This window comes from Zonotrichia leucophrys, unplaced genomic scaffold (assembly GCF_028769735.1).
Source record: "Zonotrichia leucophrys gambelii isolate GWCS_2022_RI unplaced genomic scaffold, RI_Zleu_2.0 Scaffold_111_148278, whole genome shotgun sequence".
NCBI classification, from domain to species: domain Eukaryota; kingdom Metazoa; phylum Chordata; class Aves; order Passeriformes; family Passerellidae; genus Zonotrichia; species Zonotrichia leucophrys.
The window spans coordinates 64809-78293 of NW_026992316.1; the positions used below are offsets into that span (position 1 = coordinate 64809).

The window sequence follows — 13485 nt, forward strand, 5'->3', positions numbered from 1 at the left end:
GGGCTTTTCTGTGCTGAGCATTGCCCTGGGTGTGTTCTTGAGAGAGCCTGGGCAAGGAGCCTGGAGCCCCCAGGGCCTGGCCTGAGGCGTCAGCGCTGCCCCAGCAGTGCCCATGGCCTGTCCCTGCTGCAGCCCCAGCACTGCCACCCCCAGGGCTGTGCCCGGCCCCGAGAGCACTCAGGCCCTGCAGCAACACCAGGGCCACCAGGGCAGCGGGGCAGGGCCACGGCAGCAGCACTGGCAACACCAAGTGCTGCTGCTGCTGCTGGGCACAGCTGCTGGGCCAGCACTGATCTGCCCCCAGCTCTGCACACAGACATTGCTGCTGCAGCTCCAGAGAAGGCAAAAACAGGGCATCTCTGCAGAAAACTCTGATGGGAGATCCTTTAGTTCTTTTAAATACACCGGGGGAGCAGCCCCTCATTGACACAGTCTGTGGCCACAGGGAAGTTGTAGAGAAACAAAATGAGAAATGGCACAAATAAAGAACTTTTTCTATTGAAAAGATATAATAAGTAAAACAAAGAAAAAGAAACTACAACAAAACAAAATAGATCAAATACTATTTTTATTCCACATATTTGGCAGTATCGGGCAAGTATTTTAATGTTCCTGAAAGCATCCAGTCATCAGTCTCCACACTGCAGCTTTGAGCTCCTGGTTCCTCAGGCTGTAGATGAGGGGATTCAGGGCTGGAGGCACCACCGAGTACAGAACTGACAGGGCCAGATCCAGGGATGGGGAGGACATGGAGGGGGGCTTCAAGTAGGCAAACGCTGCAGTGCTCATGAACAGGGAGACCACAGCCAGGTGAGGGAGGCAGGTGGAAAAGGCTTTGTGCCGTCCCTGCTCAGAGGGGATCCTCAGCACAGCCCTGAAGATCTGCACATAGGAGAAAATCATGAACACAAAACAGCCAAGTGATAAACAGATGGAGAAAACAAGAAGCCCAAGTTCCCTGAGGTAGGATGTGGAGCAGGAGAGCTGGAGGATCTGTGGGATTTCACAGAAGAACTGACCCAGGGCACTGCCATGGCACAGGGGCAGGGAAAATGTATTGGCCGTGTGCATGAGAGCACTGAGAAAGGCACTGGCCCAGGCAGCTGCCACCATGTGGGCACAAGCTCTGCTGCCCAGGAGGGTCCCGTAGTGCAGGGGTTTGCAGATGGACACGTAGCGGTCATAGCACATGATGATCAGGAGAAAATACTCTGCTGAGATGAAGAACAGAAAGAAAAAGAGCTGAGCAGCACATCCTATGTAGGAGATGTTCCTGGTGTCCCAGAGGGAATTGTGCATGGCTTTGGGGACAGTGGTGCAGATGGAGCCCAGGTCGCTGAGGGCCAGGTTGAGCAGGAAGAAGAACATGGGCGTGTGCAGGTGGTGGCCGCAGGCTACGGCGCTGATGATGAGGCCGTTGCCCAGGAGGGCAGCCAGGGAGATGCCCAGCAAGAGGCAGAAGTGCAGGAGCTGCAGCTGCCGCGTGTCTGCCAGTGCCAGCAGGAGGAAGTGCCTGATGGAACTGCTGTTGGATATTTGCTGTGCCTTCGCATGGGGATCTGTAAGAAAAGCAATCACGGAGAATTTGGGTTTGAGGAGGACTTTAAATATCCCAGCACATCTTTGGGGCACTTTCCCCCCACTGCCTGCCCAGGGCTCTGCTGCCTGGAGCTGTCCCTGCCAGCAGCTGCTTCCCTGTGCCCAGGGCTGGGCCCTGCCAGTGCTGCCAGAGCCCAGCCCAGCCCTGGGGGCTCAGCTCTGCCCTGCAGACCCCTCCCAGTTCTGGCACTGCCCAGGGGCAGCTCTGGCTCTGCAGGCTCTGATGGCAACATCAGTGCAACCCTGAGGAGGCTGGAGAAGTGACATTGACACTGCCTGTGAGGGGCCCTGTGCTGATTTCTGTCACTGCCTGCTTTATTCAAAGCTGAGATAAATTTTTTTTATTTTTTCTAAACATGAACCGAGAGATGAATATCTAAGTGCAATTTCCCATCCCAGGAACCCAAAGCAGAAGATTAATAAATTTTTCCCTTTTATGCAGCCCCTGCCTTCCTCCGCCCCCTGTATAATCTGCTTGGAAATGTTCTGCAGTTAAATGCCATGCTGCGAGCAATCCTATACAATGCAGCATCCTCACCACACAAGGAGAACACTTCCAAGCCTGACCAGCTGTCTCCTCCCACCCAGACCTTGTCACCCCATGCTGGGAGCAGCTGCCAGGGCTGGCTGAGAGCTGTCCCTGGCAGGCAGCAGAGTCCCTGCCCCAGCACAGCGCCCTGGGCTGCAGGACCCTGCTCTGCACGACAGCCCTGGGCACCCCTGGCTGCTCTGCACAGGAGACAATCAGAGAATGTACTCACAGGGTCTGCAGGCATTGGGATGTTCCAGCTTTGGGAGATGGCTCCAGGAGCTGCAGGTGCATTGTCCTGCAGCCAGAGGTTCCTGTGCCAAGGCCTGGCAGTGATTCTGCCCCAGGCACTTCTCAGCACCTTCCCAGCCCTGACTGATTGAAGCTCTCTGTGCCTCTGTACTGTGCCTGGGGTGGCTGCAGGCAGTGCCCCAGCCGTGCTGGGCTGGCAGAAGAGCTGCTCATCAAGAGAAATGTGCTTTTGAAGCTCCTCTTGGTTACCAGGAGCTGCCTCTGTGCCAGGAGCCCAGCCCAGCTCAGCAGCACAGACACAGCAGAAGGACTTTAATGAGCCTCTGGGGCTTTGTGCTGAGGCTCTGAACATCAGTCCCTGAGAGGGAGCTGAAGAAACCTCTCCAGAACTCCAAGTCAGAATCCAACTCCAAAGTTTCTTGGACTTTTAATGGGTCCCACTGAGGAGCAGAAATGAGAAAGTGTCCGCAGGCAGAGCAGAGAACTGGAGGCAGTGATGACAGGTGGGGACAAAGAGAAGCCAAGTCTTGGTGCCCTGGGGCACAGCAGGGTCTGTGCCACCAAGGGCTGGGAGGAGACATCTTGTCCTGAGGCACTGGGGCCTCCTGGCACAGCCCCAGCCAGGCTGGGCACTGTCAGGGCCTTGTCCTGCCCTCAGCATCCCCCCCTAGCCCACATCCCAGTGGCCTCAAGGATCTGCTGGAAGGAGTCCCTGGGGAGCCTTGCTCAGGAATGGCCCTGGGGGCTCCTGAATGCTCCCTGCAGGGACTGCAGGTTTTTCAAAGAACTTTGGGTTTGGCTTTTGCCTTGGAGTCTTTGAGAGCTTTTTGCAATCATGGCCTCCAATTTTCTGCTGTGATTATTCCCTGGAGAGGCTTTCTCAGTAACAACATTCCGTGGGGCTCATTAATACTACAGGGTACTTCAGTTATTTTAAGGTACTTGGTGTTTCCCTTTTGATACAGACTCTGTGAGAGGTTTTGCAATCATGGCCCCAGTTATCTGCTTTAATGAGTCCCTGGAGAGCTTTGTACTGACACTCAGTGGGGCTCATTAATGCCTTGAGATACTCAGGATTTTTAAGGTGCTTTATGGATTTTAGTATACTTTTAGGTGCTTTTAAGGTATTTATTCCTAAATTGAGTGTCTGAGAGGTTTTTGTGCCATCCTGGCCTCCAATTCTGTTGTCCAAGGTGTCCATGAGGATCCTGTGTTGGGTATCTTCCCCCTTTCTCTTTTACAACAAAGATGGAACTGAAAGAATTTTGTAAGTCTTTCTAAAAGCATCCAAACATACATGGGACAATTACCAAAACAGCAACAACCACTAAAAGAATTAATAGTCCTGTTTTAAATAGACATCATCCAACCCTTTAGTCCCTTGGATTGGAAGAGTTTATTGAACCAGTCGTTTTCCACTTGAAGCTTTTTGAATCCTTCCTTCAGTACGTGAATGCTCTTGTGGGTTGACTTGCTGTGGATTGAGAGGTCCATGCAACACATGCCCTCAGAGTGTACAGAGCCATGTGCCCAGAGTAAAAACTCTATCGCTGTTCTGCAAGGTGGCATGTCTGATGGTCTCTATGTCTGAGAGCAGGCCACTCATTGTGAAGGAGGTAACATTGGTTTGCTTGCTTAACAGGCACCCAAGATGGTCTGATTGTCCTAAAGCTTTAGCTGCAGCCACCCAAAGTATTTCAAATTGAGGGTGCTACCATCTGATACCTGGATTAAAGCTTTCAAAGCCATCTCTTTGATATCATCCAATACTTCTCTCGGGATACCTGCTGCTTGATCATCTGGTAGGCTGTGTTGTCCTTCTCCAGCTAGATGGTTGCTTGTCAATTCCGCCCTTGCCTCATTATTATCATAGTCATTGCTATTCGCATAATAAACACTTCCATCCCTCTTCCCACAGGGTGTGTTCTGTAAATGACAACAACATAATATATTTAAAATCATAGGTGGTTCAGACGTGCTGTAAACATGGCCCTCATTAGGTCTTTAAAGCAAGGTAAGTCCTTCCTATGTTCTTTAGATACAAAGATCCTTGATTTCCCTTCAAACCAGTGGCTGATACCTGGGATTCTGCCCCCTTTTTTCATAACATAACAGGGCAATGAGGAATTTTGAGGCTATTTGCCAGTCTCCTTCCTTAACTGGAGGCATGGTCCAGGGTGGAGAGGGAATGATTGACAGTGAGTGCAGGACCCACAGTTGTGTGAGTGGAGTCTGGAGCTTTTTTCAGGGCAGAGGCGAAAGTTGTGGTAGCAGGAAGTGGAGGAGCCAAGATGGAGGGGGTGGTCAGGCTCCTGAGCCATATTTTGTCTCGTTCTGTCTTGTGTCTCCAGGGCATGATGCTCCAAGACAGCATGGCCATTGCCATCTTGGACCATCATTAAAGGTTTGAGAAAGGCAGGTTTGAGGGGAGTTCCCAAGTTAGGAGTTACCAACGGATTGAGTTTTCAACACACTGCTTGCTGGTATAGTGCGGTGTGGAAGATGGGGAGCACGCAGGATGCAATGGGGTCCCTTTTGATCAAAAATTGTACAGTTTAACTCCCACTGAGTCCTAAAATTCAGTGGTATGGATTTCATCAGCAGAGGCATCTGGAAAATTTTTAATGATCCACCTCATGATTGATTTTAATTTGTTCTTTGAAAATATTTTGTCATGATCAGTGAGAATGACAGCATCCATATATGCTCCTTTCTACTTTGGACATCTGGCTGCCCATTTTTCTCTTTCTCTGCCTAATGGGGAAGAGCCACTGGAACATTCCAAATTAATTATGTGACATGGTGCATGCTGTAAAAACACAGTGACTAAATGGGCAATGAATGTCTTGCATTTCCCCAAACCCACCTGCAATCCAATGCAGGTGAAACCGTCATTGTCCCTGGTGATCCTGGCCAAGGTCCCTTGAAGCAACGATGAATCTGCCGAGGCTGGCACAATCCAAAATCCCGGGGAACACTGACCCATCCATCAGCTAACCCCAGCTGACATGACTGACACAGGGAGACCTCAATGTCATAGTCCCTGTTCGCGCGCCAAATGTCCCAATGAGGGTGGCTGCAATAAACCTCTCTGGTTCCCTGACTTCAGGGCGAGGGTGGTGAAAATGTAAAGGAGCAGGATCAATGGAGTTGTTTAAAAGGAACTTTAATAACAGGGTTAAAAACAATAAACATGGAGAATTCCAGCACAGTGCAAGGTGCAGGATCCTAATACCTAAGTCAAGGGGGAACCAACAACATAGATACTTGGGGCTAGAAAACTAGAACAATAACATATAGAAGAAATAAGTAACCAATAAACCAATAGGGGAGTAGAACTTGGACAACGTAGCATAACAACACTAAAGGCTTATGGGGGACTTCTCAAGCTCACCCTAAGCTAAAAGAATGACTCCTGGGACTTGAAACTCACGCCCAGTTCTTTTGGGGTAAAATCTGTCTGACTCTGAGTTACAGCTGGGCTAACTCCCACATTGCTGATTTGCAATGGTCCCTTGGGACCATGCAGCCCAACAGAGCCACAGTGATGTCCTTGGTTCCAGGAGGCTCCACGGTGTCACAATGTCCCTTGGATCCATGGTGCTCTGCAGTGTCACAATGGCCCCTTCATTTCACAAGGCTCCCAAATATCACATTGATCTCCATAGGAAGGAAACCACGGAGCCCCAGTGTTTCAGAAGCTGATGAGTGGGAACCGCCAGAGGCTAAGGCAAGCCTGACCTGTCTGTCCTGGCGGGTTTGATTGGACCAACCCTTGGATATTTGAAATTATGGATGTGGAATCTTAATTTCAGACATTTGTGCCTGGAGAAGACGGATGTTTTTCTTCCATAAAAAGAAAAGCAGAGAGACCTTTCCAGTGTTTGCAAAACAGGTAAGTGCTGGCACTCAGGAGTCAAAGACCAGCCACACCTGTCTGTCCTGGCAACTTTTGTCGGGCAATATTCCTTGGATACACAGAAATTTGGAGGTGGAATCCAAGTTTTGGCCATGAATACCTGGAAAAGATGGACAGTTCTTTTTTATACAAAGGAAAGCCCAGAACCCCAGTGTTTCAGGGGCAGATGGGAGTGGCCTTCCACGTTCCAAGGTCGGCCAGTCTTGTCAGGTGAACCCTGGGAGTCCAAGGCAGCCACACCTATTTCATGTTCTGTTGGTTCCACAGGGTCCTGCAGTGTAACAATGGTTCTCTTGCTTCCGTGATGCCCTCTAGTGTCAGAATGGCCCCTTGGTTACACAAGTCTTTAAGGATCTAAATGGTCTCCATGGTTCCAAAAGCCCAGGCTATCATAATGATCTATTGGTTCCATGAAGCTCCTCTTTATCACCATGGCCCCTTGGTTCCATGGGCTCCAGTGGTACCACAATGATCCCCTTGGCTCCACAAGTTCCCATAGTGTCACAATGGCCCCTTCCCTCCATGAGGCCCTGCAGGGTCACAATGGCCCTTTGGTTCTGTGAGGCCCTGCAGTGTCACAATGGTCACCATGATTCCATGGGCCTTGCAATGCCACAATTTTCTCCATGGATCTACGGTGCCCTGCAGGTGCCCTGCAGGATCCCAATGACCCTTTGGCTCCATGAGGCCCTGAAATGCTACAATTGTCTCTTGGTTCCACAAAGCCCCATGGCTTCACATTGGCCCCTTGGGACCATGCGGCCCAACAGAACCACAGTAATGTTCTTGGTTCCATGAGGCTCCACAGTGTCACAATGGTCCCTTGGATACGTGGTACTCCGCAGTGTCACAATGATTCCCTTGGTTCCACAAGTTCCTACAGTGTAACAATGCCCTTTGGCTCCACAACCCCCCACATTGTCACAATGGTCTCCATAGGAAGGAAACAGCTGAGCACCAGGGCAGATGAGAGGCAGTCACCAGAGGCCGAGTCTCGCCACACTTGACTGTATTGGCAGATTTTGTTTGGGAGAAACCCTTGCATATAGGGAATTTTAGAGGCGGAATCCTAATTTCAGGCATAGAAGCCTAGACAAGAAAGAGAACTCTTTTCCATAGGAAGGAAAGCACAGAGCCCCAGTGCTTCACAGTCAGATGAGAAGTGGCCCTTGACATGTCAAGTTCAGTGGGACCTGTCAAACAGCCCCAAGGAGGTCAAAGCAGGCAGACCTGTTCCATGGTTCCTTGATTTCATGGGTCCCCACACTGTCACAGTATTCTCCTTGATTCCACGAAGTCTTGCAGTGTCACAATGGCTTCTTGGTTTCATGAGCCCCAACAGAGTCACAGGGTTCCCTTGGCTCCATGCGGCCCTGCTGTGTCACAATGGCTCCTTGTTTCTATGGATCCCAGTGTTTGATTTTTGACCCTTGCAGCCATACTGCCCCCAAGTTTCACAATGGTGTCCTCGATTCCATGAGACACCGTGAGGTTACAACTGACCCTTGATTCCATGAGGTTCTGTACTGTCATCGTGGTTGCTGTCAGAGGCTGGATGAGATCGATGTCCCGAGACAGCTTGTGATGCTCAGAATGCCCGTGTGGGGCCAGGGCTGGGTCAGGCCTTGGTTTGTGGTGGGACAGAGCCTCGCCCCCAGCCCTGGCCTGGCAGAGCTGTCAATCACACAGTACAGGCAGTGCTAACATAGTTCTGATTGGCTGAGCTGTCAATCAGTCACACACCAGCCGCAGGTGCCTACCATGGCTCTGATTGGACATGCAACTGGGAGTCCCACCCCAGGGGCGGGCCCATGAAGGCCCAGGAGGTTAAAAGCCGGGGCACGAGGGCAGTCCATGGTCTGGATCCTGCCTTCTCCTGTGGTTCCTCTCTTCACGATGCTGGAACCCCAGCAGTTGGTACCTATGTGTGTGTTGTTCTATGGGTCTTCTGTCTTTCTGTTGTTCTCTCTTTCTCCTCCTTCTAATCCTAATTACCTGGAACATTTTTGGGCACCTTCACATATTAAGGATTATTAGATTTTATGTTAAATGTGTGGGAATCCAAGGCACAGGGAATATTTCTCTGTCTGCTCTGAGGGGTCCTGACCCCCAGAGAAACACTGCCTTTCAGCTTCACCCATGGAGAGGACTTCCAAGACTTTGAGATAGATTAGAATTTACCAAAGTGTGAAATAGGTAATAGAGAGTCCTAAACTATGTTCCTTGGGTGAGAAATGTAGGTTTTGGGGTTATTAGTATGGTGTAGATAGGAAGCAAGATGGAGGAATTGGGGTGTAGTCCCTGTCTTCTTCATCTGCTCTATTTTCTGCACTGTTGGTAGCACAAGGTGATTGGTCAAGGAAAGCACAGTGCAGAGGTTATGTGGATAGTCAAGGGATGAGTTATTGGTAGATAAGTAGAAAAAATGCACTTTTCAAGTGTTTATTGGATGAGACAATGTTAAAAGAGCTTGAAACTGAACGTTTTGGGGCTATTTTGCAGTGCTTTTCCAGTGCAGTGAGCCTGGTGTGGACAGCAATGCAAAACTTTAGATAAGATAACAATAAACAAGAAGCTGAAGACTGAAAAAGTCCCGTGCATCTCTTTTTACCTGGCATAGAACTGCTACAGGAGGGATTCCCCCATCCAGGGACCCCCAAGAAAGGCCCAACATTAAAACAAAGATCAATAAATGGTGTTATCTGAGTGGATTTTTGAGGAAACACTTAGCTGACAATGTTTGGAATAAGTTGGCTTTTTTCCATAAAATTGTTTACTGAAAGGTGTTGTCTTAATTGGCCAATCATGTTGTGGTGGTTTGACCAGGAAGAAGTGGGAATTCTGGGGTGCTGTGGTCAAACCAATGGTGCTCGGATTTTGATATTGGCACCTGGTGTGGCCAATGGGGTTTGGACACACCTCCGAGAATACACAGGGTTTAAAAGCAGAGCTTCGGCCCTGGGAGGCTCTCTTGGGACTTCGAGGGAAGGAGGTCAGATCGCCCTCCCTCGTCCAGCTGCTGCTGCTGGGCGGGGGAGGGACAGCCATGTGGTAGGCCTGGGCCTGGACAGAGATGGGGGGTGAGGAGGCCCCTGAGGATGGAAGGGTGGAGGAGCCCCAAGAGACAGCCATCGGGCAGCCATTCCCCCCCCCAGGAGGGAGAGAGAGAGAGGGATGGTGTCTGAATTTGATAGTGGCCGGCCCAGGAGGAAAAAAGGGGGGGAATTGCAGCGAGGAGGTGCCGGCTGGAGCAGCAGCGATGTAGGAGTGCCGGAGTTCCGGGACAGACAGAGACTGAAGTTTTAACCCCTTTCTTACATAATTGGGACCTTGTAAAAATGCTGATCCTCCTCGGAGCTGAATAAGAAGGGAGATAAGAGATGAGATGAGACAAGGACCTGGCCCTGTCCTGAAGGATGTGGAGACGACTGACGGGGTGGGGAGAGAGATGATTGGAGTGGCCTTTTGGCTGGACTTTTCTTGTGTAGCCATAGACTCAGTTTTATTCCTGTGACACAGAGACTGCACTTAGAGGGAAGCAGTGCCTCAGAACCAGAAGGGTTCATCATAGGGGACCCCTCGGCCCCAGGGGATTGGAAAAAAATGGGGAGGACAGATATCCCAAAGCAGAGACTGTGCCTTTTTGGAGTGAGACAAGGCATCCTTAAAAGACAGTCCTAAAAGCATCTCTGGTCCATGCACGGTGGTTAGAGCACTGGGCATGGAAGGAAGATGTCACAAGCGGCAAAAGAACTTTCTGGGAAGGTGCCGAGTGACATTGGAAGCACACGAGGTTTCAGCGTGTTTCCAGGGAAAGACTATGGAACAAGAAGGACTCCGCTCCTCTTCATGGACTGAAGTTTGAGTATACTAAAGTGTGGTGTCAGGCTGGGCAGTTGGTGATTTGGGGGAATGTATCGGATTGGGAAATTTTGGTGGTTGGGGAGGAGGAAAGTGCATTTTTGTAAGGTTTTCAATTTTTTTTCCCTCCTATAGTTTTTCCTTCTTTTCTTGTAGTTTAGGTAATAAAGTTTTCTTTATGTTTAAGCTGGAGCCTGTTTTGCTTATTCCTGGTCACATCTCACAGCAGATACCAGGGAGAGGGTATTCTCATGGGGGCACTGGCTCTGTGCCAGGCCCAAACCATGACACATGTGAAATGTGTTGATTAAAGGACCAGTGAGGTCTGCCTGTAGCAAACCAAGGTCTAAAAGAAGAGGATTGAAAAAACAGGTGGCTTTTAGCCCTTAGCCTTCTGATCTGAGTCTGTGTTATCTCTGATTCAGTGGTGATGTTTGGGCATCTATGGGGGCTATTGGAATCCTTTCTGCACGTTGTGACCCAACAGGAGTTTCCCTAATAAATTTTGGCTGAAGGTCTCACTGTGCCCATGACATGAACCCAAACCTGCTGAGTGTCTGGGACATCCCAGCTCTTTGGCAGCCTGGGAACTCCTGGGATGTCACCGTGGAGCCCCTGTGAGTGTCTGAGACAGATCGGTGCCTTTGCAGCCCAAGGTCCCTGGGATGTCACCATGGAATGGCTATGACTGACTCTGACCACACGGCCCTTTACAGTCCCAGAAATGCCTGGCAGGTCTCCATGGAGCCCCTGTCTGTGCCTGTGACATTCCAGCTCTTGAATCAGCCTGGAGACGCTTAGAAAATCCCCATGAACCTCTCTGAGGACCTCTGACAAATCTGACCCTTAGCGGGCAACCATCACCAGACTGTTGCTATGTCAGGTTCCATGCATCATCCGGACCTGTTGCTATGGTCGGTTTCCATGGCAATCATCACCAGCCCCCTGTTGCTATGGTTAGTCCATGACCATCACGCCCTGTTGCAGGGCTCCTGATCATGGAGACCCCTTGCCAGGGGTGGTTGCCATGACACCAGCATGATTGTCAGCCATGAGGAGTCTTGATTTTCATATCTGTTCCAAATGCATTAGAAGGTGTTGGGGGCCAATATAAATTGGACATTGCTGATATCAACCAAAACTGGAAAGGACAACTAAACAGGAAAAAACAGCTCTTCTTCATTGTTTTCAAATGGTATATTCATTTTGAATACACTTCTGAAATGTGACTAATTAACCACAATAGAATTGAAAACTTGAATGATTCCCAGAGACTTGTCTTGTTTGGGTATTTTGAACAAATATTTATGAGCTTTTCTAACTGAATTCCTGAACTGAGAAGCTCAAGAACAAAGAGGCCTCTGGAGCAGTAAAATTCATCATCGTCCTCCAAGTGGCTGAAGATCCATCCCCATTAGAGCAGCAAAGAACAGAAATGGGCACAGCTTTGTGGCTCCCCCATGCTTTGGCATGGGCCCTGAGCCTGGAGCAGGAGCAGCTCTTGAAGGCCCTGGGCAGATGGGATGGCAGCAGGGGCTGCAGAGCTCTCAGCACCTCAGGCAGAGGGGAGCAGGGCAGCCAGGGAGCCTCCTTTGGCCTTGGCCAAGCCCCTTCCCCCATGGCTGGGGCTGAGTCCTGTGGCAGCTGCAGCTGCTGCTGTGCCCCTGCCAGGGGCTGAGGCCGTGGGGCAGTGCCCAGAGCAGCCTGGCCTGAGCAGAGCTGTGGGGCCAGAGCCAACTGGGCTGGACTGGGGAGAGGCCCTTGGTGCTGCCCAGAGCTCAGGGCAGCTGGCAGAGCTTGCAGGGAGCTGGGCTGGGCTCAGAGAGCCTGGCCCAGAAACCATCAGTGTCCATCTCAGCCTGGCTGAGCGTGCAGGGGCAGGACTCAGGCCAGGCCTTGTGGGGCAGGGCCAGCACCTGTGCAAGGCATTGCAAACAGGCAAGTGGCCCAGAGAGGAGGCTGCTCTGTGTCCTTGGGGGCATGGACAGAGCAGGAAGGGGCCCAGGACATTTGTCAGCGCCAGCCTCTTTGTCCAGCCCTTGGCAGCCCTGGCTGCTGAGCCCAGCTTTGGCCTGGGCTGAGTTTGGCTGTGGCCCAGCTCCATCCTCCTGCAGGGCTCAGGGCCTGTTCCTGGCCATGGCCAGCCCTGGCTGCCTCTCTGCTGGCCCAGAGGCTGGCAGGGCCTGGGGCAGGGGTGTCTGTGCAGCCCCACAGGTGCCAGGGGCTCTGCAGGAGCTGGCAGAGGCTGCCCAGCAGGGAGGCCATGGGGCACACCTCAGGGCACAAGTGGCACTGCCTGTTCATGGGCACACAACTGATGTCTGCCTGGAAAGGGGCACAGGTTTTAACACAATTGGTTTCATAATATACAAGCATATTTTTATTATCTAGGTCATTTAAATACTTTTAAGAAATGGCAATTTTTCCCCCAGGAACAGGAATTTCCTGGATCTAGTGGATCCTTTTAGTGATGGCAGGAGAAGAAATACTGATCTTCCCCTCTGCCTTTGCCATCAATATTCAGTCTAATATTTCATGACACTCCTTCTTTCAGATGTTTCCAGGTCTCCTGGATAAATGGCCATGTCGAAGGACATCACTTGACCAGCTGGATCTATTTCCCTTCCATTTCTCTCAGATTTCCTCCTCCAGATGCTTTCTGGTCATTTGAGTGCCTCGCAACTGACTGGGTTCATGCTTTGAACTTCAGGACGTTCCTCAATATTTCTGAAATTGAAATAAATATCACATTACTCAAAATCCTAATTAAATTTATAACTATACTACAATTCCTTTTCCTATGTCTTTGTCTAAAACTCTTCCTGTACAGAAATCCCTGGGGGATGGTGGACATGTCAGAAGCTGCTGAGACATCAAAGAGAGCTGAGGGAAAGCTGTGATGGTTATTAAACTGTTCTAATGTTCAACTTGTGTTTGTTGGCAAGAAACCTTTCTGTGCCTCTGAGTGTCACCAGGCCCTGACCCCAAAGGACACAAACCTGATGAGTTGTGGTTCCCACTGCAAGGGCTGTACTTGCACCTTGGCTCATCACAGGAGAGCTCTTCATCCCCTTTCTCTCTTTTTCTCCCTCTGGGCATGGAGGGAGCTCTTGACTTCAGCCTGTGACTTGTGTGTGCAAAAAGCAAATCTGGGCAGAATTGGGGCAGGGAGGGTTTGGGGGGGACCTTGGGATCTGTGCTGGGCACAGAAGGTGTTTTCCATTGCTCTGAGAGTGTCTGCTGTGGAAAGTGGATTTTAATATCCAGCAGAGAAATGACTTTTGCGTTTGATGGAGTTGTGCCTTCCCTTGGCTTTGTTGGCTGA

The 13485-nt window shown here is 50.5% G+C and overlaps 1 protein-coding gene across 1 annotated transcript; it reads right to left on the reverse strand.

The window, feature by feature from the left end:
- Positions 1–603: 603 nt before the first annotated feature.
- On the reverse strand, positions 604–7832 carry LOC135460859 (olfactory receptor 14J1-like). Its single transcript, XM_064737814.1, has 2 exons — positions 7742–7832; positions 604–1559 (listed from the first exon to the last, which is right to left on the reverse strand). Exons 1-2 carry the CDS (start codon positions 7830–7832, stop codon positions 604–606), a joined length of 1047 nt encoding a protein of 348 aa, XP_064593884.1.
- Positions 7833–13485: the final 5653 nt, after the last annotated feature.